The sequence below is a fragment of the Dreissena polymorpha genome, chromosome 6, assembly GCF_020536995.1.
Source record: "Dreissena polymorpha isolate Duluth1 chromosome 6, UMN_Dpol_1.0, whole genome shotgun sequence".
Classification (NCBI taxonomy): domain Eukaryota; kingdom Metazoa; phylum Mollusca; class Bivalvia; order Myida; family Dreissenidae; genus Dreissena; species Dreissena polymorpha.
The window spans coordinates 10847706-10875211 of NC_068360.1; the positions used below are offsets into that span (position 1 = coordinate 10847706).

At 33.5% G+C, this 27506-nt stretch overlaps 1 protein-coding gene across 2 annotated transcripts in view; it reads left to right on the forward strand.

Annotated features, from left to right (window-relative positions):
• The first annotated feature begins 358 nt into the window (after nucleotides 1-358).
• LOC127836686 (uncharacterized) overlaps nucleotides 359-27506 on the forward strand; it is a 127748-nt gene continuing 100600 nt past the window's right edge. The window contains exons 1-5 of one of the 2 annotated variants that reach the window (XM_052363381.1): nucleotides 359-471; nucleotides 1703-1859; nucleotides 2496-2605; nucleotides 3301-3386; nucleotides 11520-11736. In XM_052363381.1, coding sequence (XP_052219341.1) covers nucleotides 385-471; nucleotides 1703-1859; nucleotides 2496-2605; nucleotides 3301-3386; nucleotides 11520-11736 — 657 coding nt within the window. In that variant the 5' untranslated portion in view covers nucleotides 359-384. The remainder of the gene's footprint in view (nucleotides 472-1702; nucleotides 1860-2495; nucleotides 2606-3300; nucleotides 3387-11519; nucleotides 11737-27506) is intronic. The other variant, XM_052363380.1, reaches the window with a different exon arrangement.

Below are 27506 nucleotides of genomic sequence, written 5' to 3' on the forward strand. Positions count from 1 at the left end.
AATTGGTAAAATGATGGTTTTGTACTTTCAGGTGAATACTAATCACCTTAATCTTGAGCCAGTTTAGTTTAAACCTATTTCATTTTAGCTCAGCCTTATTTGAAATGCTCTCCAGTCCGTTTCCTGGAACTATTGGGGCTCGAACCCACGACCTCCTGATTGATAGGCAGACACCATAACCACAACATACAGCCTATTTGAGTCCGTTTGCAAATATTCATTTGAGCTAGGTGCAAATAACAGAAAATGTGTGTGTACCAAGGAATAAGTTTAGGTCCAAATAACGTATACTCTAATAAATGGAAGAGCAAAGTCCGTTCTTTTTAAGTTGATAACAACATTTCAGGTCCAAATTTCACAGTGTTCATTGTGGATCTGAGAGAGATGACATTGCGTGACTTCAGGAAAGAGCTGCCAGTGTCCGTGCAGGAGTACAACACCATGATGACAAAGACCATCATATCATGTGACGTGAGTGTTCATCTCACCTTGCCTTGCAGCAACTTCGGCAGGCATAATAGCCCTTGTTTGAAATGGGAAATTCCTGTGGATAATTTTTTTCTATACGAGTTGTTAAACTCTTGATAAAAATGGAATATTCATGTAGTAAAACGTTCGGTCGGTTCAATGAGTAGTTAAAAAAACGTTGAGGAAAATAAGATATTCTTGTAGTTCAATTACTGAAATTCAGATCTGTTTAACATACAGTTTAAAACTTTAAAAGTTTGGGTTTATTCAAATGGCAGTCGCAATATATGGGGCGTATGCCCCCAGGCCACATGCCCTTACAATATTCTAGTCAAAATCGAATTTATGCCCTCTGGTACCTATGCCAACCTGTACTTATGCTACTCCGCTTAATGCTACTTAAAAGATGACCTTTTTGGAAATTTTCCATTCCGCAAATTATGTTTTCACAGTTTTACAAGTGACACATTAAATATAGTATTTAAATGCTGAAAGAGATTTCCCAACTATTTGAAATGTTAAGGTATTTTTTTATACAAACGCCTAATCAATTCCCTTATTTTCATGAAATGTACCGAATGGTTTGTTCTTTGACACTAAATTAGTTTGCTGTTTCAATACATGTATTTGTATTCTTTCATAATTTTTAGATTTGGGATACACGTAGTGATTATCCTGTGTTTTTGAACCTCAGTAACAGGTTAAGTGGATTTTAAAAATTTTGCCAACTCTCCTTTCAACATCACTTCAGTACTTACACATTTGTTTCTTATTACCATTCCAAATAAATCCATATTAACTTATCGAACCTTGATTTAATTTTGACTTATTATGAAAAATGATCTCTTGATAACATAGTACATTACTAAGTGCATTACTATATTTTATGCCCCGGGATCGAAAGATCGGGGGTATATTGTTTTTGGCCTGTCTGTCTGTCATTCATTCATTGTGTGTTTTCCAAAACTTTAACCTCGGTTAAAGGTTTGCAACAACTTTTGCATTATAGAAGATATATATTAAGCAACTTGATATTTGGCATGCATGTGCTTCTCATGGAGCTGCACATTTTGAGTGGTGAAAGGTCAAGATCATGCTTCAAGGTCAAAGGTCTAATATATGGCTTCAAAGCGGCGCAATAGGGTGCATCGTGTTTTTGTCAAGCACATTTCTTGTTTCCTGATAATATTTGGTTATGAAACTAACATGGCAATATGTATGCTTTTCTGTTCAGGTGACTCGAGTGTTGGGAACTTCAGGCTCTGACTATATATTCATCGTGTTCAACAATCGCATTCGCTGTATATCACTATTCTCGGGGAAGACTGTTGTCAGGAAAGGTCCATTACCAAGTGATGATGATGAGCAGGAGGAAGAAGAGGAAGACACTGGTGGGTGGGGCTTGGCTGAATGTAGTGAAATGTGGTTTAGTTTATTAATGTTAAGGTGCAGACACTGTCTTAGGAAAGGTTTGAAACTTACAAATTATGATGATAATGATGCAATGGAGAGTAGGAAACAAAAGGGCGCATGGGGTAGGTTGTAATATAGCTCATTGTGGGTTTGTAAATTTAACTGTTTTACTGAAATGATTGTAACAGGTGTTTTACTTGTTCAGCTTTAATTATAAACTAAACAAACCCATATCACCTTTAAACCAACATAAAAATACTCAAAGAGAAAAAAAAATTCCTAGGATATCAATAGTCAGGACATGATTTGACAGTCCGATGTTGCTATTTCCTTTTGGTTGGATACATTATCAAAATATAAATAACGTTCATGTAGGGGTTTAATTTTTTCTAATAAAATGCAAAACAATTTGATGTAGTTAAGTTTTATTTTTTTTAACATTAAAAAAATAAAATATGAAATCAATCTATTTCAAGCTTTTTTATTTATGTTTACATATCAACCATGGGTTGATTGATGTATTGCAAGTATGCGTGTAACTTTCCATTATGAATATTTCATTATCATGGCTGTATGACATTAGGTATGGACACACATGTATTTTATATATACAGATCGCTTCAACGGCTGTATTATTGATGAGACCCTTTTAGATCTGCCCCTATCCACTGACTGTACAGTGGTCAGCTTTGAAGGCAGAATACACCTGGTCCTGTTTGCAAGGGTAATTCTTACCAACATTCAACTTGTACAATAAATAACAACAAATGAGTTTACTGAATTTTGCATAATCTTGTATATGCCCCTCATTATTTGCAATATTAAGAATCCTGAAGATTGGAAACAAATCTACCAATACGTTAATTTATGTAGAAATTCCTATGTGTATCTGAATGGCCAAATGTTGGAACAAACGTTTGACAATTAGTTTGTTTACACACCCACAAAGTTTGGGGCATAAGGCATTGCACTTGTCTGTCGCTCTATAACTACGTTTGTCGGTTTGTTTGCACAATTGTACCTGTTTATATAGGTATGTCCTGAAATGTTGTGTACTTTACCGCTCTTGAACTGGTCATCTTCACTCATACACTCTTACAGCTGAATGGTCACACCGGTAGTTCTATGGGATTTTAAAGGGAGGAATTTTGGCTCAAATAATTTAAGCATATTTATGCCTTTTGTAATGTGCTAGTAAGTATGAAATATATTCATGTTTAAAGATGATGTTTTAATTAAGAAAAAAAATATTTTACTAACTGGTTTATTTGTATGTGTTGATTCATGTTTTGACTTATCAGTGTCTTGGACACAATCGAGTTTTTGTTGAGATACAATGTTTATGAGGTAGATACAGGAACTTCTATAAACAGCTTTTAAAAAACATTAAATAACAATAAGTTATAAATTCTATTTCAGAAAATGTCCAAGATGTACATAGTCACGTTCATAGACAAAAACAATTATGCAGACAGACGGGCTCTGTGGAAGACGTATACCACAATGTAAGTGAATAATACTAGAATCAGAATAGTTTATTCAGACTTAAGCATTACAAGCTCATCGTCATTTACAATCGTATACAATAACAGCATGAAGTAAATACAAACAAAAATATACTCATTTCGAAGAAAGATCAATTTACAATATAAGGAGTAAACATGTCAATGTGTTTTCGTGAGAATTTTATAACATAATTTCAAACGTAGTTTAATAATTGCAGCACTAATTGTATTATTCTGCAACAAGTTGCACTAGTGAATAGAATTATTGTTTCAATCTTCATATGGAAGATATTACTCGTTTTTTTGTATGCATTTAAACTTATGAGTCTTTTTAACAAGGAAAAATACATGAATATGAATTCGTATGATGGGCATATATAACCGCATAATCCAACTTTATATTTGAATGTTATTTTTCATTCGTAGTTAAATGAAATTTATACTTATCGGATAGGAATGCTGATACCTTTAAAGCTGTTTGTAATCAAAATCATATGTCGAAATGTGTTACGCTTACTTGTAGTTAAGTAATGTATAAGTGTTAATAATAGTTCTTTCCCCTTTGTTGACCACCTAAACGAAACTATAGTTGGTCTATAGGGATATTGCTCCTTAGTAAATATTAAAACAGTATCAGTTAGAGGGCAATCTTAGTTTTAAAAGTAAAATCTCCATCTATATACACTAGTCAATTTAATTTAAATTGTATCATACCCCAGCGTCGACCATCTATGCGAAAAAAGAAATATAGATGATCTAGGAGTATGTATGCGACAAAATAACTTTCATAGCAGTTACACAAAACTTTAAATATTTGATAAACAAATAAAAATACAAATAGCACACAAACATACACAAACATGATACAGGGGTATGTATGCTGCAAGATTACTTTCGTAACAATTATACAATACATTAAGTATTTGAAAAATAAATAAAAGGAGAAGCAGCACAAAAATACACAAACATGATCCAAGGGTTTGTATGCGTCAAACTTACTTTCATACCAATTATACAATACATTAAATATTAGAAAAGCAAATAAAAACACATACAGCAAAAAGCATACATAAACCTGAATATTCAAAATTATTTGGGTGTATGAAAGCTTTGAGTGATGTGTAAATCACAGATTTTATAATTAAACTGTAGATATTAACGTTTCTCTTAGTTGGAAAGCTCTTTGGCAGTATGTTGCTAGCTTTTTTAAAGTAGTTTTATTTTCGCTTTGCATAAGTAGAACATATTTAAGCATACTCGTGTGAGCATAGAAATATTTTGAAATATATTCTTTCCGAATATGGATATATATATGGGGCACTTTAGGACAAAATGAAACTCGTCTTCTATATCATTTAGGTTACAGAGGGTGCATTTTCTATCTTAGCTAGGCACATTATTATGACGGCCGATTTCAATATTTAATTTGTGGGATGATAAATATAATTTTGCCAATACATTTCTGTATTTTGGATTTTCCAAATGGCTAATATATGCTGACTTTTCAAAAGTAAGTTTTATTTCTCTATATACATCTAGAGACGTTGAGTGTTCTAGTCCTGATCGCCAATCGCTAATAAAGATATCGCGAAGTCGGACTCTTAGCTTTGGGGTGAATGTTTCTATTTTAACAGAGTTCGGATACATCCATATTTCATGTAAGCCCGAGGATTGAAGAATCAGACGCACTTTTGATGCCCAGTTTGAACGAAATTTGTTAGCATTTATGTTATTTAATTGTTCGTTTAAAACGGTATTTAAAATACAATTTTCTTGTTTGACAGTGTGTTTGTTTAAAAAGTATTTAACAATTCTAATGTATCTTTCGATATACAGTGTAAATCTAACCAGTTCGCTATACAATGCAAGAGTATTTGTAGAGGGTTTTACATTAAGGACCCATTTACTAAACTTTTTGTGTACTCTTCTTAAAGTTTCACCTTGATCGTAACCCAAAACTTCCGAGCAGTAATTTAATACTGATAGGACATACGCGTCAAATAGGTTAAACATTATATTTATTGGTACTTTGTTATTGTTAATTAAAGACATAAGCGCATGTAAAGATCGCAATCCTTTCCCCGCAAGTGTTTTCATTGCTAGAGCGAATGACCCGCCGCTGGTAAACACAACCCCTAAGTAGTTGAAGGAGTTAACAATTTCTACCTCTTGATTATTATAAAACTATTTATCGGTAGCACCTACCCTTCCCCTTTTCGAAAGATCATTACTTTAGTTTTTTCGATGTTAACTGTTAAATTCCATCTTTGAATAAAGACTATTGAGAGAATTTTGCAGTCCATCTTTGGATTCAGGTACGAGCACTGCGTCGTCAGCGAATAGTAATAAGAAAATAGCGATTTGGTCAATATTTATACCTGCATCTATATTTTCCTGTAAGTGCATCTCAATATCATTTAGAAAGAAAAGCAGATCGGAGAGGTGGTCTCCCCCTGGAATAGTCCAATGTTGCTATTGAAAAAATTTGACAATGTTCCTAAATGTTTTACGCAAAGTTTAACTTCACTGTTCATAGAACGGAGCACGGATAATAATTTTCCGTCGATTCCTAAATGTATTAGTTTGTACCACAGTCTATTCCTATCTATGATGTCATATGCTTTACGATAATCCACAAAACAGCAATACAATTTGTTCTTATTACATATTTGTCTCTGTATCAATGAGTTTAAAATAAACACCGAGTCTATACAGCCATAATTGTTTTTAAATCCAAATTGAGCGTCCGTTAAAACCGAGTTTTCGTCAGCCCATAATTTAAGTCGCTCGTTCAATACTATAGTGAACAATTTGGAAAAACAGATTGTTAGTGTAATCCACCTATAATTATTTGGGTCGGATTGGTCACCTTTTTATGAATGGGGATAATCATGCCCGAGGCCCAAGCACGGGGAAATGACTTTGAGTTCAGTATGTGATTAAAAAATGTGTTAAGCGGGCGGACTATTTGTGGCGCGCATACCTTAAAATATTCATACAGAACATTGTCAATTGATGATGGTTTATTAACACCAAGTTTCTTAATTGTTTTTAAAATTTCAGTGCCCGAGATTGGGCTATCTTGGCATTCAAATGTCGATCCAATATCTTGGTCATTATCAAACTGGCTAATAAAGTTTCAATAATCATCATTCGTTTGCGTGTCGCCACCAGACATGAGTGTATTAAAATAGTTTTTAAATTCTTCATTTGAAATATCATCTCCGGTTGCCGATTGTTTTCGCGATTTAAATATTTTCCAAAATTCTTTCGGTGACTTTCGCCTTAGATCATTCATCTTACGACAGCGGGCATTATTATATGATTTTTTTTACTTTCAACATTTATTTCATAATTATAAATAAGTTATTTTATACAGTCACGTTATTTGAGTTTTGCTGAACTTACAAAAGCATGTATTGCAAATGAAACTACAGCATAACAACATATATTGGTTAAAACAATCTTACAAATTGATTCATCATAAAAGTTACAAAATTAAAGATAAATTACTTTTTATGGAATTAACACATTAAATGTGATAGGAGCTATTTCCCTGGAAGTCCAAATGTTCAGGTTTTGTTTTAATAGTTATGTATTATCTTTCTTTTTGTGTAAAAAAATCATCAATATATTCATCAATACTTTAAGTACAGGTAATCATTATTCAAAGAACATATAACTGATTTAAATGCTACAAACTACATCACCAAAACCATACATTTTGAGTAGTATAAGCCATTCCATTTGTTTTTATAAAAAAACAAGGCTGATAATACAATCATCAGTCATCAAAAATAAATTTAAAATAATATGTCAAGATAATGCAATAACAAATTCTAACAAGAGCACCGCCTTGCGGGTGCAGACCGCTCATCTATTTTTCTTTTCAAAGGTGTAGGGACCTTTCTCAATTTCAATCACAAAGGATGGAGGGGTGGAGTGGAGAGGGGTGTATAGTGTGAGGTTGTGGTCATTTATTACATCATCTTCCAAAAATGCAAAAAAATGCAAAACAAAAATTTTTTATTTGGGGGGGGGGGGGGATTCTTGGGTGGGATGGTTAGACGGTATTTCAAAAATAAAATAATAAAAATAAATATTTGTGTTTTTTTTAACCATGTTTAAAAAAACAAGAGATGTGTTTGTCAGAAACACAATGCCCCCTATTGCGCCGCTTTGAAATTATTTTATTTTACCTTTGACCTTGAAGGATGACCTTGACCTTAAACTTCCAACACTCAAAATGTGCAGCTTTATGAGAAGGCCGCTTTAAAATATTATTTTTTGACCTTTGACCTTGAAGAATGACCTTGAACTGCCACCACTCAAAATGAGCAGCTTCATGATAACGCCGCTTTGAATTTATTTTTTTACCTTTGACCTTGAAGGATGACTATGACCTTGAAGAATGACCTTGACCTTGATCTTCCACCACTCAAAATGTGCAGCTTCATGAGAATGCCGCTTTAAATTTTTAATTATTTTTTTGACCTTTGACCTTGAAGGATGACCTTGACCCTGAAGGATGACCTTGACCTTGAACTTCCACCACTCAAAATGTGCAGCTTCATGAGAACGCCGCTTTGATTTTTTATTATTTTCTTTTTTGACCTTGAAGGATGACCTTGACCTTGAACTTCCACCACTCAAAATGTGCAGCTTCATGATAACGCCGCTTTGATTTTTTAAAAATTCGTTTGACCTTTGACCTTGAAGGATGACCTTGACCTTGAAGGACTTGACCTTGAACCTACACCACTCATAATGTGCAGCTTCATGATAACGCCTCTTTGATTTTTTTTTTACCTTTGACCTTGAAGGATGACGTTGACCTTGAAGATTGACCTTGATCTTGAACTTCCACCACTCAAAATGTGCAGCTTCATGATAATGCCGCTTTGAAATTTTGTATTTGTTTTTTTACCTTTGACCTTGAAGGTTGACCTTGACCTTGAAGGATGACCTTGAACTTGCACCACTCAAAATGTGCAGCTTCATGAAGAACGCCGCTTTGAATTAATTTTTTTTGACCTTGAAGGATGACCTTGAAGGAAGACCTTGAAGGATGACCTTGACCTTGAACTTCCACCACTTAAAATGTGCAGCTTCACGAGATACACATGCATGCCAAATATCAAGTTGCTATCTTTAATATTACAAACGTTATGGCCAATGTTAAAGTTTTCGGACGGACAGACGCCATATATTTGACACTTGACCTTGAAGGATGACCTTGACCTTTCACCACTCAAAATGTGCAGCTCCATGAGATACACATGCATGCCGAATATCAAGTTGCTATCTTAAAAAGTGAAAAAGTTATGGCCAATGTCAAAGTTTTTTTCGGTCTGACAGACCGACTGACTGACGGACAGTTCAACTGCTATATGCCACCCTACCAGCGGCAGAAACATTTTTTGGGGGGTTGGGGGGGTATAGGGTGAGGGTGTGGTGGTCATTTATTAGATGATCTTTAATTTTAAAAAAGTAATGGGGGGATTGAGGGGGGTATTCGGGGGGGGGATGGTTTGGAGGGAGTCAATTGTGGTATGTCAGGTAAGAGTTGTTTTGTCAAAGTATCAATCGCATCTAATCAAATCTAATCATAAAAAAAGAAGTTATGGCAATTTAAGCAAAATTTAATAATTTGACCTTGAGAGTCAAAGTCATGCAAAGGTCAAGGTAAAATTCAACTTGCCAGGTACAGTACCCTCATGATAGCATGAAAGTATTTAAAGTTTAAAAGCAATAGCCTTGATACTTTAGAAGTAAAGTGAATCTAAACACAAAATGTAACCATATACTCAAAGTTACTAAGTCAAAAAAGGGCCAAAATTCGGTAAAACTGACAACCAGAGTTAGGCAACTTGTCATTTACTGTCCCCTTATGATAGTTTGCGAGTGTTCCAAGTATGAAAGCAATATCTATGATACTTTAGGGGTAAAGTGGACCAACACACAAAACTTAACCAAATATTCAAGTATAAAGGGCCCATAATTCCGTCAAAATGCCAGTAAGAGTTACATAACTTTGCCTGCACAGTCCCCTTACGATAGTTAGTAAGTGTTGCAAGTATGAAAGCAATGGCTTTGATACTTTAGGAAAAAAGTGGACCTAAACACAAAACTTAACCAAATTTTCAATTTTCTTAGTATAAAAAGGGCACATAATTCCGTCAAAATGCCAGTCAGAGTTACATAACTTTGCCTGCACAGTCCCCTTACGATAGTTAGTAAGTGTTGCAAGTATGAAAGCAATGGCTTTGATACTTTAGGAAAAGTGGAACTAAACACAAAACTTAACCAAATTTTCAAATTTCTAAGTATAAAAAGGGCACATAATTCTGTCAAAATGCCAGTCAGAGTTACATAACTTTGCCTGAACAGTTTCCTTATGATAGTTAGTAAGTGTTGCAAGTATGAAAGCAATATTTTTGATACTTAAGGAATAAAATGGACCTAAACACAAAACTTAACCATAATTTTCAATTTTCAAAGTATAAAAAGGGCACATATTCTGTCAAAATGCAAGCCAGAATTATCTTACTTTGCCTGCCCAGTCCCCTCATGATAGTAAGTAAGTGTACCAAGTTTGAATGCAATAGCATGGATACTTTATGAGAAAAGTGTACCTAAACGCAAAACTTAACTGGACGCCGACGCCAAGGTGATGACAATAGCTCATAAACATTTTTCAAAAAAATAGATGAGCTAAAAAAGCAATTTATATGAACATAACAGCAAATCTTTTAAAGCTATTACAATCACCTATCACTAAAGTTATACAAGACCAAACACACACCATATTACCATCATAATACATGCACGGAATATTATACATTTTTCAATAATCAAAATGAAATTCATGATAGTTATCTTAATAAATGAGCATAATTATATATGCATTTTTTGTATAATTACCAGTTATTAAAATGCAATTGAAAGAACCAGCATCATAATAAATGACACCGAATTATGATGAAAGCAATTATCTCTATATTTATGTTTTTGCTAAACTTTTGTTTGTATTTAATTACACATATCAACAAAAATACAAAATGTACAATTTTATAATAGATCAGAATATATTTGCAACAATATACACACATACAACGAAAGCCATATAATAATGGACTCTGTTAAATAAATTCATTGTGTAGAAGCAGACATGACTGGCTTCAGTCTAAAAGGTCATATAATGACAAGGAGAAAACACAATACAGGGGCTGGACATTTGTAATTTCTATTTCTTAAATTAAGAATAAATATTACTATTAAGATACCATAAACAGTTATTTACTTTGGATGGCATTCATAATGGGTTAAGTTGGATTGCAAGTGTAACGGAAAATAAAACAAAATGTGTGCTCAACAACAGTACAATAAATTGAAATACATGCAAACATATATTTTATTTACCATATAGCATAACTCTGATCTAGATTGGAAAGGTTTGAGTGAAGGTCTATGATGTGAAAATAAGAAAATAAAATAGACCACTCTAAAACTTGATAACAATAGGAATCGTACTGTCCATCAGTCAGTCCAGTTGTCCTTCTGTCTATTCTAAAGCTAATCTGCATTTTATGCAAAACACCAAAAAATAAATATAATCGCCTAGTATGTTGAGACAGTTTGACGCATAAAAGAACAACATAAATTTACGAACCTTTATAGATCAAGGTAATTCCTTGGGGTCAAAAGTAGCAATACAACTTTTCATTATCCGAAAAGGGCCAGTCTATTCTCTTGCTTTAACATGCATTCAAAAAATTTGAAACAGTTTTGCTCAAACGTAATTCTATATTACAATATGTGTCAGTCATAAAAAGACATTGCTGCCATAAACGTCAATACCATACTTACTTGAATGTCAAATTCATTGTCAGAATGATATTTTCTGCTCTCATATTTCCTAACAATTTAAAGATTTCAAAATAAGTAACACAATTAACCACTATAAAATGTTGTTGTGTCGAGCACAATCACAAACGTGCAACCTTAAAGCCGAGGTCATAGTAAGAAGTGGAAGGTCAAAGTACAGCAATTAGTTTCATAACTGTCTCACAATTTTCACAAAGCAGTATGTTTGGTATTAATAACCTTATGAACATCCAGAAATGTTTCCAGACCAAATCATCAGGTTGTCCCACGTGAACTAAGAGTGAACACGAGTGATTGGCTAATAGACGACGTACAGCATGTGAGTGTGGCGGCACGCAAGATACTCCTACGTAAGGTGGATATGGAAATGAGGAAGGCGGGGCTTATCAGGGACCATCCACGCACCATTAAACGAATCATGCTGTCAGACAAAGTGGAAAATTACAAGATACTTGATAAAACAGTAAGTTTAATTTGTGTTTTTTCCCCGGAAAAATGTATGTATAATTTCACTCAGTGCATGCCATTTACAAAAGGCTTGATAACTGTTTCTTACATGTTTTTTTTTCTCAGGTCACAGAGAGAGCCTTGCTGGACAAGGAAGCGGTGATGCAGAGACGGGCTGCAAGTCGAGCTGAGACTGCCAGCCCAAAAATAGACGAGGACGATAAATTCTAGTGATCTTGTTGCCTTAGTGATATCATATGAAATGCGATTCCTGTTCTATGGAGCCTGATACCATAGTGTTGTCATTTTAAATGTGCTTCCTCTAGTGACATTCACGCATATTGAATTCATTAGGACCATGATCAGACTTAGGTGACCTTGTTGTCATAGTGATGTCATTTAGAATGGGGTCTGGCTTTAATCACGCTTTTACCATAGTGATATTTTAGGGACATAGGGTCATAAACACAAACAATGGAAGAGAGCTGATTTTATGTATTGTGATGTGTTTAAGGACAAAATAACTCCAAAAAGACAATATTTTGTAAAATCTGGTGCGTCTATGTCGTATTAAGCAAAACAGCTTAATCTGTTCATGATGTTTAATGTCCCCCAGTCTATACTGGTGGACATATTGTTTTTGCCCTCTCTGTTTGTTGGTTTGTTTGTTTGCGTCAAACTTTAACATTGGCCATAACTTTTGCAATATTGAAGATAGCAACTTGATATTTGGCATGCATGTGTATCTCATGCAGCTGCACATTTTGAGTGGTGAAAGGTCAAGGTCATCCTTCAAGGTCAAAGGTCAAATATATGGGGGGACATAGTGTTTCACAAACACATCTTGTTTCGTATTGTTTTTATATTGTTATGTGTACTTACGAAACAAAAGTATACTATTTTGTTTTATTTGAATTGATTTAGTTGCTTTAAATGATGTGGAAATGCTAAACAATAAATGAACAATGTTCATTAATGTGATATCAACGTTTGTTGTATTATGTTAAATATTATTCTTTCGTCATAAAAAACGAAATGTAAAACCAATGGTTGCGCATGGATCCATTACAATTTATTATTGCATAACTCGCCAACCATAATATTGTGTACATATTACATAATTAAGTATTTGAGCCGTGTTCTGTGAAAAGGGGTTTTAATGCATGTGCGTAAAGTGTCGTCCCAGATGAGCCTGTGCAGTCCACACAGGCTAATAAAAGACGACACTTTCCGCATAAACTTGATTTTTGCTAAAAAGAGACTTTCTTTCAACGACAAATATCATTAAAGCCGAAAGTGTCCTCCCTTATTAGCCTGTGAGGACTGCACAGGATAATCGGAGAAAACACTTTACACACACGCAATATACCCCCTTTTCACGGAGCATGGCCCATTTGCTTAAAAGCATGGTGGAATATAATTTCGTGAAACGTCATTCAAACGATGGGGCAATGTTCATGGACATAATTTAAACTATGTAGAACTTAATTATAGCCTTAATTTAGACGAATCTCAAAATTAATATTTCAGAATTTTCTAATTAGATCACTCACATGCATTTGTTGTGCTTGGAAATGAACTCATTTTAACAAGGAAGACAAAAATGTAATATAAAATGGGCTAACAATGTTATGTCATGTAAAGACGATACTGTAAAAAAGTTAGGCAATAATGTACAACATTTATCAGACATTTAAAATGAATTCCCTATTTTTTGAAGTAGTGCATGGAATATAAATAAGTTGTCATACTGGACACCCAAACAATAGCACATAAAATGCATAGTGAGTTGAGTAATACTTTAAACAGTAAGGGATTCATTTAATTTAACAATATAAATACAATGAATAGTTGATATCTAATAAAAATGTTTTTCACTATGATCGTGAGTAATAATGCGTTGATCCAAACAAGCTCTGTTTTCAAAGGTTAAAACCGTTTAAATGAATTATTGAAGCTTGGTCAATACGTATGTTAGTTATTGACATTTTGTTTTACAATCACATATGTATTATCCCGTTTAGTGTCAAAACCGTTCGTGTCCACTATGTATAAAGCAAAGAAGCACAAATAGTATGACGTATTTGAAAGAATCCAAAGTAGACATGCACATAAATATTTGTGTTAATAGAATATATACGCATACATGTGAACTACGTTAAGGGGCAAAATGAAACGATTCAATCAAACATTTGAGTTATATCCATGACTTAATAGTATGTATTTCATTTAAATAAATAAATAAAGTGGATACATTTTTAGGTGATTCACATTTTTGTACTTAAGTTAGTAAAATATCGGAATTCAGTTGTAGTTACGATAAAGATATACCTTTGGTAACTAAGAATAAAAGTTAAGCATTAGCTATACAATCATTTATCATAATACCGTAATTTTGCCTGACGTCTAGCCGATGATGGTCAAATTGTTGAAATGTTAAAACAATGCGTTAGCAAACAGCTAAATTCAAATCAGCAATTCAGCACAATGTGTGCATTTCTACATGGCATTTAAATATTATATTGTGTAAATGGCACGTAATTCTTCAAAATAATTATATGTCTACATTCCTTTTGTTAACGACTCTATTCTATTATGAATAATTCTGTCACTATTACTATTATTAGTACACACTTATTAAAATTATTTACATCAATGTATTTGTAACCGTCCTTTGATCAAACACATACTTCAACAAACCGTCAACTGCTGATCAATGATGAAGTTCAATGACCACATAGATAGCAGCTGATCTGTGATCACATTCTAGTTATTGAGTGTTGGTAGTATTTTATATAGCTGAAGTTTTTTGTCACCAATAACGCTGTTGGACACCGCCAGCCTAGTCTTATCCCTAGACACACATATGCTGCACGGGAACGTCATATTCACGGGGTATGTACACAGGATGTCACCGTCTACAGTCAGGTGCACAACGGAGTGCATTTTGAAACTGCACACCATGACCGTATCACCTGGTCCGACACAGGCACCACGTGGTTCCTGTATGTTCCCATTAGTGACTGCTCTAGACGTGCCCTTCACGGTGTCGTACATATGCACTGTGTGAGCAAGCCTGTCAGTCAGTACTAACGTGTTCTTGGCTTCAACATACGTGCTCCTACTGTAATCTTGTTCATAAGTCTTCTTCGGAAACTCCACGTGCTGAAAGTCAGCCTCAACTCCGTCCACAGATATCATTCTAACATTACGGATATCATGGATCGTACTCACGACCAATTGTGTTGGCGTCTTGCAGCATATAGAGTAGAACCTCGACGATGTGTTAATTTGCCTAGTCATACTGATGACATTGTCTAAACTCACTGATAAAAAAAGTAAATATTTAAAACATGTCACTACTATTTCACTATTAGACAAAACTGCTACATCGTATGGGGTTAACATCAACGTGTATGGTGTTCCGAGTCGCCTCAGCCCTTCGTTCAGTATCATACATTTGTCGTTCATGTTATCCACAGCTACCAGTCTTCCGTCAGGCAGGAAGTCTAGTCCAGAGAGCAAAGGTTCGTCTTCATTATCTTCAGACTTTGGTAGATTCAATGACACAATCAGCTCCAGGGTGACTGGCCTCGACTGAGATAGTGAACTGATGGAACTGGGATTTCCTGAATACAAAGTACGATATGGACTCACTATTTCCCTTTCAATTATATTAGTAACACGTGGGGTAAGTCAACGTACGACGCGCTTTAATTTCATGAGCTAAACACACTATTTTTATGAATATTGAATGTGGTTTTGCAAGGATGTAGCTGACATTTCGATTGAATTGTGTTCGCATGTAAATCTACTGGTGTCGTGATGATGTATGGTAACAGCATTTAATCATGCCATTCAATAATAATATGCAAGATGTAGTTATTTTTCATACTTAGAAGACTTATCGGCTTAAATGTGACAGGTTCGAAAATCCAAAAATTTAGCGTTTGCATCAAGACTATCAGGTAAGTGTTGAATGTATAGAAGTTTATTTTGCGAGCTATCGACCAACGGAAACGGGATTCTTGACATATATATACATTAAAATAACTATCGATGCTTTATGAACTGGATCAATTCGTAACAAAATAACACTTTACGCTTGATGAAATGAATATCTGAGTCTATCGAATTTATACTTTATAAGTAATTTGCATGTGATCACAAAGTCGTTTTACTATTCACTTTTGTATATTAATTCGTTAATGTATTTCACGAATATCCATGGACAGTGTTGCTTAAGTTACAATATAGCTTGTGCATTCAGCACGCCGTAAAAGACGACATATTCTCGGCGAGGGCACCGATGCCTCATCCAAGACGACGTTTGGTTTGATAAGCTTTGTGTTTATTAAATAATGCATCCATTTGCAAGAAAATACTTTTTTTATATAAATATGTCAAATTCAAGAGTTATTATATACATTCCGAGAGAATGCGAGTACAGCTCGAAACGTGTATTTGTGAGGTAGTTTTTAAGGTTCATGTTGCTTTCTCTAAACAATAAAACCATTTTTATAGAATCGATATTTTTTAAGAAGTTCGTAGTAGTATTATAACAGATTCAACACACTGATGTGATTGGGGGTAGATACGCACCGTTCCACGCGATTTCAATTGTTCACCGACGCCGCCGTATGACCATAATAAGTAAAAGTTGCAAAATAGTCAGATCATACTGATTTACTAACGGCATACATATATTGCTAGTCAGATTCAGATACATAGCAACATGTGTTCATCCACACACAAAAGTACACGGAATTATACAATATACGTGCAGATGGTTTATTAACATTACTTTCCGTGTCCTGTTTAAACGGGTTTGACTTATTTCCGGATAAGACATGGGAATAATACAAGTACAGTTTGTTAAGAGTCGTTGCATGTTGAGCTTAATGGTCTAACGTGTTTACTTTCATATCTGTAGGTCGGCTGCGAAAAATGTATTAAATATATACACAATATATTGTAATACTCGATGGAGGGATTATGCAACATCAAACTAGTTCCTATATAAAAATAAATCGAAAGAACTATCTTTATAAATGAAGGTTAATATGTTAAGATTGTAACTTCATATTGCTATGCTTTACAAAAACCAGAATTTTATTATCTAATTTTACATGGTTATAATAACGTATACAAAGTATTAATTTTAAAATAAATACCCTTTCGTTCCAAATTCACTTTCATGAATTGTTTTCCCATTTCAAGAATCGACGACAGCTTTCCCGCATACGACAATGCCACTTTTGATGAAACTTGCGTAATTCGTTGTTCTTTTATAGATTCGATATTTTTATTTTTCTCCTCAACCTGTTTAGATAATATAAACATTTGCTGAGGTGTACCTAGGTCTGCAATAGAAGACCACATTGGAAACAGTTGATTTATTTCTTCCATAATTTTTGTAGAGACAGATTGCAATATACTAAGTCTCTTCACTTCCTCAATCTTTAAAACCTTTGCTTCGGTAAGCAATTCTTGTTTCGCATCGTCAAAGAGTTTTATCATTCGATCTGTCATTTCGTTGACATCTTTGGATACGTCTTCAACTGATGCATTCAACTCTTCTTCTGGGTGCTTACATTCGGCAACAATAGCGTCAGCATCGGATTTCAATTTTAACAAGGATTGTTTCAATCCGTGCAGCTGTGCTCTTTTTTGCCTTGAAATGCTGGCTATGTCATCCAATTTGTCACACTTCTCGTGTGCTATTCTACAGGTAGTACAGCAGAGCTTGAAATGATCTTCACAGTAAAACTCGAATCCTTTACCATGCTCTGAGCATTTGTCCATTCCATTCATGTCCACTACCACAGTAATATATATAGTAATCATAATACAAATAATATCAAATTTAACGACTTTTATGAACAGCCATTTTCATAATAGACTAAGACGTTCAGGTATATTATGAGATATATTGGGTAGGTCGCTTGTGCCACATTGGATTGCTAAAAGATACTAAACATAAGGGTAGTGGTATTTAAACAATTTTGTTGATTTGCGTTTAAGCTCTTTATAATTTGAAATGTATTTAAAATAAAAATATTGGAAATAAATTTGGCTGAATTTTGGAATTGAACAGACATTTCTGCGTGGGAGTCGAAAACTTTATCCGAGACGCTAGTTAAAAAACTTGTAATTATGAACGTATCGCATGTAAGCTTGGTGCCTCCTAAAGTGTAATTGATTGGTAAATTACGACCGCGAGGTATTTTAGAAACAATCAAAGAGTTCCAAACCTCTGTAAAATAATGCGTTCAAACAAATCCTTGAAGTGTTTAGACAATGCATAAAAATGCATGACAATGTTATTTTAAGCAATTCTTTTAAATACAAACTGGATTTAATTGGTATTTTCGCTATGTGTAATGTTCGTTATATGTGGCGGGCAGCTTTAAAACAATGCAAAATTCATGTAAAATTTACCTGGATTGACAAGCAAAAGTTGAACCACGCAGCTTGTACATTCATCAAAGAGATCAATGAAGCGAAGTTGTATTCTTCGATGCTTCAGTTGAAAGAAACACAATAGTATCATACAAATACAATATCTCACTCTGCAAATCACTACCGTTCTAGTGTCACTTATGCGGTACAATTGCCGTACCATAACATATATATTAATATAATTTCGGTTTTATACTGACTTTCACTCAGTTATGGTTTCTGACAATACAGAATTCTAAGGAGCTGAAAGTTAATTACGTGAAAATGTTTAACATGTAATACGAAGAAAAATGGCTTCTTCATGTACCTTAAACGGCCAACGTAAAATTGGTGGCGGTGAAAAGAAATCGAAGTATTTCACCTCCACCATATTCAAATGTACTTTAGACATATTACAAGAAATGGTTTTTGCAAAGAAGATTTTCAACATGTTCAAAGTTCGTTGATCCCTCACTAATCACTATTTCTAAGAACTATTCTATTAAGATGTTTTATGGGCGACTTGACATTTTTAATTTTGTCATTGCTCTTTTCAATGTTCTCAACTGGTTGAAATTGTTTCTCAATGGATGGGAATGATTTCAGCTTAAGAACATTAGTAAACTTAGTCTGGAAAATATGGTTTTAATATGACCACATTAACTGACTTGTATTTGGGCATATACGTTTAAATGCCACCTCATTTATTCTTATTGAGTAGAACACCGAAATCATTTCATTGAAATTATTTTTTAAATTTACACAGCTGTTTACATATTTGTTTCTTCACACATCTCTGAATGTCACGTTTTTAAGCAAACCGGCTCATAGAAATGGACATGGTTAATGGAAGAAATAAGTGCATACAGCAATATAGTAACACTTATTGATATACCTTGTTCCATGTGCAGCCATGAATAAATAAAGACATGTTTGAAATGAAAACGGTTAACGCTTGTTCTGTGTCAGTGTCGCACTTATTCCTTTTATCTTGTAAATCCTTTATGAAACTCTCCATTTCAGTCAACTCAAATTCTTTCTGGAAAACACGCAAACATTTTGTTTGTAATTGACAATAATAATCAAGCATTCATGGTCTTTAACCTAATTTAATATATCATATTATCACATGATATACCCTGTTTCCCATGTAATACAACCATTACATATTTTTTTATATTACACATGTGTAATACAACATTTTTAAGCGTTTCCATTGGCTTAGTTTTCGTTTATTGACCAATCGCATTTTGTTATTTTGCTGAAATGACGTTGCAACGTCAAATGATGTCACGAAATGTAAACAACATTCGGGATTTATCATTATGTTGCGTATATATTTATTTAATTTGCTCATATAAAAGCATATGATAAAAATATCTGACACTCGTTGTCATATCATACCATATTTTATTAAACTCGTCCAGGAAATTCGTTAGTAAGCTCGCTTACTAAAGGCTCGCTTACTAACAAAATTCCTGAAATCGTTTAATAAAATATGGTATGATATGACAACTCGTGCCAGATCCTATATATATATTACCTTTTCATGCATGTAATCCTTGACAGATTTACCATTTTTCAAGAAAAAACCGGACGGTTTATGACAATTGCCTGTCAGTGAGAATCGTAGCTTGCAGCACAACAAACGCTTCGAGTTCCAAGCAAGCACAAGTTTTTCTATGTTGTCTACTTCTTCACAACATTTGGCACCCGTATCATAAACAATGCACAAGCAATCGGCAATCTTGTTTGCATGTGACATTGACTTTTGATGCACATTAAGTTGTTCTCCCAATAAGTCTGCAATGTTTGAAATTAAACTTTTATGAAAACATAACTATAAGCGTGAACATTTTAATGCAAATTGTAAAGTTTTGTACACGCTTGATCACACAGATATTAGAAGTGGTATTTTTGAATTCACAATGTATATACGTTTGTTCCTTAAACAAAGGCAGTGTTTAAAAAAATTAACATCGAATCTAAAGAGAAACTAAAATAACTTTAATTATGGAAATATGAGACAGTACAGGTAACTTCAATTGATTTTCTAGGGTACAATAACACTGGCTGATAAATTAACTATTTGATACATCTGTAACGAATATAAATACAAGTGTATTTGCTAATTATATTGAAACTTTATAATTGTTATTGTACATAATTCAACTTTTATGCTTTAAAAAATATTAAATCAATGGTTACACAGGAATAGATCATTCACGGTTCTTGAACGCAAATGTGAGGTTTTGTAATTAAACTTATATTAACATTAATTTTAAAACGGAAAATCGTCGCTGTTCTTCAAAAACCGCGTAAGTACATTTTTACAACTTTTTAATAGGCAAAAAACATTTTTAAAATATAATAATTTAGATAGTCTAAAAAAGGAACAAATTTTAAAGAGAAAACTGCGTATGTCCATTTTTAGAATTAAAATGACAACTACAGACTTTTATATTTTCATAAATAAAAAGTATGCCCATTTTGACTTAGACTATCTAAATTAATATATTTTAAAACTTCAAAAATAATTTTTACAAAGTTTTTTGAAAAGTTGGAAAAAATGACTTACGCAGTTTTTGCAGAAACAATTAGTGCACCAATGAGTGTTCAGGATTTTCTCACGTGCTCATAACTATGCCTTCCAATTGGATATGAAATCCAGTATTTTCACAGAAAATGACCCGTGAACCCGCCGTTCTTATAAAAACAAATAACAATTTGCGCCAAATTTAACTTACGCGGTTTTCAAAGAACAGCGACTAAATTCATTTCGCCCAGATAATACACGCTTGCATAAATCACATTCACATAACAAAATCGTCAATTACTCTATATGTTCAGCGGTTATCTATTCAAGCAAGCACAATTGCATTACTCAATATATAATCATTACAAGAAAAATTAAACACTTGTTGATAAAGATCAGAAGCAACATTTATTGTCCGTTCGTTTCGTTTTTAAATTACAAATTTTAAATCTCTGGCCCAGACTTCTCAAATGTTCTTTAACAGGATTTACTTAAGCACCGTATTGTAAAATTGCAATGCAGTTAACAACATTTAACTGAGCTTTTCATTAAAATTTGATTTGAAATAAATAGTATAAATACTATTTTATGCAACACCTTCAGATTTTAAAAATAAAACAACTGCATTAACAAATGGCTTTAGCTATTTTAACTGAAAACAGACTATTGTATTAACAATCGGACTGGTAATTACATTTTGATTCAGCAAGAAATCATACAACAGAAATGCATAAGTGTTAATTTTTCTTTATTATTAAACTTTAAATTTAGTAAACAGTATATCTTCTCCTACCAGCAAATCTCGGAAATAGAATCTTTTGTATCAGGACATCATAGTCGTTTACAGTTGTTGCCAAAACCTTGTATGGGTGGTTTGACGTAAACGGTGAAGGAAGTACAATGTCGAAACGAAATTCCACTTTGTATGAGTAATTGTAGGCAAGGCATTCATTTTCCCAATTAATTTTGATCAAGCTCTTTTCAGGTTCCATGCCATGCAGAAGTCCGTTTTGTAAGTGTATCTCAATGTAATGCGATAATGAATCAATTGTTATAAAGGGTCCATCTATGCGACATTCACAATGCGGCAAAGCACATTTGCCACCTGAAGCTTTCATCGTGAAAGCCTGTACCAACAACTTCGTAAAAGGACTTCCTTCGTTTCGTAAAGATTCTGCCGTATCCGTACTTGCAGTTGCGTTGAATTGAATGAGACGTTGTTCTTCTTTTAATTTGATTATTTCTGGCTGGCAACAGTCCACGAAAGCTATGACTTTTTCAACATTTGTACATTCTTGTATTTTTCTGTTAATGTGTTGCATGCTGACATATTCATTCATGCCAACTTTAAATCCGTCTTTGCCGTGGTGTCCTGAGTAGAGAAACACCAATGTGTGAACGTTCTGTCCCATAATCGTCTTAAATGCATCATCAATCCGGACTGACACAGGTTCTGTTGTTTGCGTTGCCGAATCAATTGTGATCACAGTGCTAGACATATAACATGATATACGTGCATTTAACTGATATATTTCACAGTAACAAATGTGCATGCTCCAATAAAAGTTGGATGGGAAAGGTAGAAAGTGAAGATATAACGGTTTAATATTTTTATGAATTGGCTCTTATGTATTGACCCGTAGTGACCTTGACAGATGAGGCGAAAAGACGGGTGTTAAACGTGATACATTGTCTTATGGTGGTTTACATTTACTGCAAATAATCTTAAATTATTGCAAAATTATTGCTGAGACAATACTTTCCTGAAGGACATGGAGATCAGGACGGCCACACTGACGCAAAGATACACAGATGCATAGACAGTGCAACTGTTATATGCCGCTTTTTTTCAAATGAAGGCATATTAAATAATGAGCTTCTATTGTTCCTAAAAAGGCTTTGATGTCATACACCGTTTATATTTCTTCAAATATTTGCAATACATGAAATAGTTGAAATTGCTTTTACTGCTTACTTTAAAGTCTTAAGTGTTTAGATAGTCTTCAATACAGGAAAATAGAAAAGACAAACACTCGTCAAATACCATGCCTGTCTAGTTTACAAAAATGATCATACATATATATAAATTTATTTATTTATTTATTTATTTATTTATTTATTTATTTATTTATTTATTTATTTATATAAATATATTTATATATTTATTTATTAAATAATTTTATGGATTGAAAATCATTTTATCAAATTATTTACGCCAATCTTTTCAGACAGCATTTATACTTGTAACCATTACTTTTTATTTGAAACACGTTAAGGTAGGGTATTTGTGGCTTCACATTAATTTTAAATAACACGGAGTCCCATTGCTTTTAGAATATGTTAATAATGACATATGTTTCATTTAGATCAAATTATTCACAAAGAATTATTATTTTTAATGAACATAATGCTTAATATTGATAAGAAAAGGGACATTACCTTACACACATCGATGGTAGAACTTTCGATGATATAGCATGTGCAAACATCTTCACATCATTTCGAAACGAATTGTTGTCTTCGTCGAATCCAGCTATTAAGATGGCGCCCCATCCATCTCCTTAATTAGTGATGTTTAGTAATGAATTTCAAATAAATAGAAACGTAAATTAAAGTATAATGCATTTAATGATATCGTGTGAATGTTTACAGAATAATAACAAATACGTTAATCATATCAAATACATGGTATACTGAAGCCAAGAAGTGTGTTGAATTTTGGATTTACCTATGATAGATTTGATCTCGTTATCGCACTCTTGACACTTGACTGTATTAACGTACGAATTCTTCATGCAGGCACAACATATTTTTATTTTTGTTGCGCAGTCAGAATGATTTATTTCCGATACTCGGCGAAAGGAAATATTTTCTGAAATTTAATATTACAACGTCTACTGACAATATGATTACATTCATGTGTATGTTATGTGACTTCCTACTTCCTTCCATTCTTACTTACCTGTTTTTAATCACACTAAATTTAAATTCGAATAAGAAGCATTATTGAAATACAAAGTAATTGGCAAGCAAACAAGCGTCTATACGCTGTTAAATAACGGACTCTTGTATCTTTGGGAAACGTTCAATTTGGCTTATCTCGAACACAATACTTATATATGTGTTATGCCGTTTCAGTTTAAAAACTGAAAATTGTTTTGAATATTGTCGACGCAATATATTATTGTTTCAAAAATGATCACTGTTTGACATGAACACAAAAGCATACCAAATAATACAATTTCAAATGATTTTATACGAATAACATCGTTCTTTGTGTACAAATTTTACACTACTGTTCAAAGCCGGTTCAAATGAGAACTAGCTGATTCTTGTCATTATTTACCTGAGATGGATTTGTATATTAAAACATGTTAATTATTGCCGGATTTATTTTTATTTAAAAGGTCTCCATTCAGACAAAACCCCTAAATATTCCTTCAATGTTTATGTTGCTACCCCTGGAGTGCAATGTACAATTGGTGTGGAACAAATTAACTAGGGATGGGGGCATACTACCACACTATGATTCTCAATCGTGTCTTTGAACAAGAAGACAGACTTGAACATGTTAGCAATACAACTATCCATGAAAATAGAAACGGGGATCTATCCCGGGTAAATGATCTCAAAAATTGAAAAAATAACAATAACAAGACGGTCATAATAGCCATACAGAGCTCTCATTCGTTTTGGACACAACATATTGAAGACTGGACCAGGTGATCTAGTTTTTGATCAGAATTAACTTAGATCAAACAGGGCCTATAAATTGTTAAGATAAATATTCTGACAAAGGTTCATCAATACTGAGTCATAACTGTGGCTCTTATTAGGTAATATGTTGTGTTTGTTTTTTTACCGGTGACTAGTTTAATACGCATCTGACTCAGATACAAACTGGGCCTAGATATTGTCAAGATAAACCTTCTGACCAAGTTTTATCAAGCTTGAGTCATCACTGTTGCCCGCAAAGTGATAATATAGTTCCTTAACGCTAGCGACCCAGATTTCAACTTTGGTTAATCATTGTTACAATATAAATTATGGTAAAGTTCATTAATATTGAGTCATAAATATTGCCTATCGAGCATTGACATGGTGAACTAGTCTTAGCAAAATCTGTCCCCGATTAGAACCCGTCATTGACATTGTCAAGATAAACACGCAGAAATATATATTAACTCTAACGTCGTAACAAGAAGGTTCTGAGATTTGACCTGTTGGCCTAGTTTTGATTTTACGAACATGATACAGATTCAAACTGGGCCGTGATTTTATGAAAATAAACATTTTGATCAAGTTTCATTAAGATTGACTTTTTGCTCTAGAGCCTAAAAGGAAATAAACCTTTTTACCAGGTGACCTAGTCAGACGGTTTTGAAACGTACGGAGTCCATATTTGAGCTCGGCCTAGCTTTCGTCAACAAAATCGTTTTAACATCGTTTCTACGTAATTTGACAAGGTAACAAGTTTTTTTTTACATTTGACCGAGGTTTTGGACACACGTGACCCAGTTTCGAAGTAGTCCTAGATATTGTCCAGATAAACATTTTGACAACGTAACATCAAGATTGAGTCACGTGTCATATATGTTGCTTCTAGAGCTATAATACAGATTTCCTTAGATACGACCTGATGACCATTTTTTGGACGCAGGTGGCTTAGATTCGTACTCGGCCCATATATTGTCGAGATTAGCAATCTGGTAAAGTTTTATAACGATTTATTAATGAATCTAACCTCTTTAGTGGTAACAAGGGTTTCATACAATTTGACATGATGACCTTTTAATGCACGTGACCTAGATTCAAATAGAACCTAGGTAGTGCAAAGATAAATACACTGATCAAGTTAAATCACTATTGAATATACATGTTGCCTTTTTAGATAGGCTACACACTTTTTCTAAGATTTGATCTTTTAACATAGTTTTTGGACGCACGTGGTCTAGATTCAATCAGTAAATGTCAATATAAAGATTTGACCTTTTTGACATAGATTTGAACTTAACGTAGATATTGTCAATAACAAACATTATGACCAAGTTAAATCAAGCTTGAGACATGAATGTAGCTTATAGAGTGGGAACAAGAGAGATGTAATTCGTAATTTTTTAATCGTTTTTGAATAAATGTAATTAAACTTTTTTTGACGTAAAAATATGGTTAACTCTTAATACCGATCGAATCGCGACAGGAACGTCAGCATTCTTGTCCCTTCTTATAATAAATGCAACCATATACCGTTTCAGGTTTTCTAACATACTATTCACCACATATCACGGATATGTCTCATAGAAAGGAAATCAAGTTCGAAAACAAGCCAAACGATATGGCTTCCCATGAGGTCCATCCTAATCACATTATTTATTTAAATTATATATGACAAGTTCTTGAAATTACGCAAAATAAAAGCAGATACATTTAACAGTAATTCACAGATTAGCACCAAACACGCTTCATATTTGTATCAAAGACATTGAATGATAACTCAATAGTTAATGCAATCAATTACTAACCTTTTTCCAATTGTCCATTAACCATACATATTTCGCAGTTATTGTCATCCAGGACCGTCCACTTTTGTATTGATTCTTTGCTTAAAATCGACTGTAATTAAAGTAAGATAACAATTAATCTACGTGTTTTCTTTAACAACAGCTGCAATGAAAATCTTTTTTTCTGAATATATATAATGGAAACAAGAAAACACGCTTAAAACATACACAATAATTTATGAACGCAGACTATAGCATTATTTATTTATTTATTTTTTTCCTAAAAATCATAATTAATGTACGTACGGAACACGTACATTTTATCAAGATGTTTATACTGGCCCTAAAGCGCTCGAATGAGTTCAAGGCATCCTAATTGTTCAATACTTGACCTATTGATTTATTGTGTGGCCCAAGTAAACTCAGCAAGTAGACTCACATTCAAAAACGGACTAGATATTATCAAGATAAAAATCTTACTAAGTTTCGATAATACTGAATCGAAAATGCTGCGTGTATAATTTTAACACGTTTTTGTTAATATTTTACCAGGGGACTCAGGTATTGGGCGTAGATTTAGACTAGACTTAGATATTATCAAGATAACTATTCTAACCAATTGTAATAAAGATTGTGTCATGAATGTGGCTTCAATGTTTTTATAAGATTTGACTTGGTGACCTAGTTTTCAGAAGCTCGTTAATAAGATTCAAATACGTTATAAATATTGATTACATGAATATTCTTTTCAAGATGCATCAAGGTTGAATCATAACTATGAGCTCTAGAGAATTAACAACCTTTTTCTAGACTTAACCTTGCTACATTTTTTTGACAAACCAGAGTTGAACGCGGCCTAGATAGTGTCATGATAAATATTCTGACTAAATTTGATCAATATTACTTCATTCACGTGGCCTCTTAAGTTGCAACATATTTTTATTTTAAATTTGACATTGAGAAGTGCTTTTGGATGCACGTTACCCAGACTCGAACTCGGCCTTAATATAGTCAAGATAATGTCGCAATAAGTTTCATAAAGATGGAGTCATAACTGAGTTTACTATAGTTGTACCAATGTTTTTATAAGATTAAACTAACATACCTTGTTTTTGACGCACGTTATCATGAATCATATTAATCCAAGAAATTGTTGAGATAACTTTTTTGATCAACATGTATAAAACTTAGATGACTTTTGTTACCTCACGAGCAATACAAAGCTATAAGTTCAGGACATACGACATTTAAACGACACACGTCGCACAATGCCGGCCATGGACTTACCACAATAACTTACCATTCTTC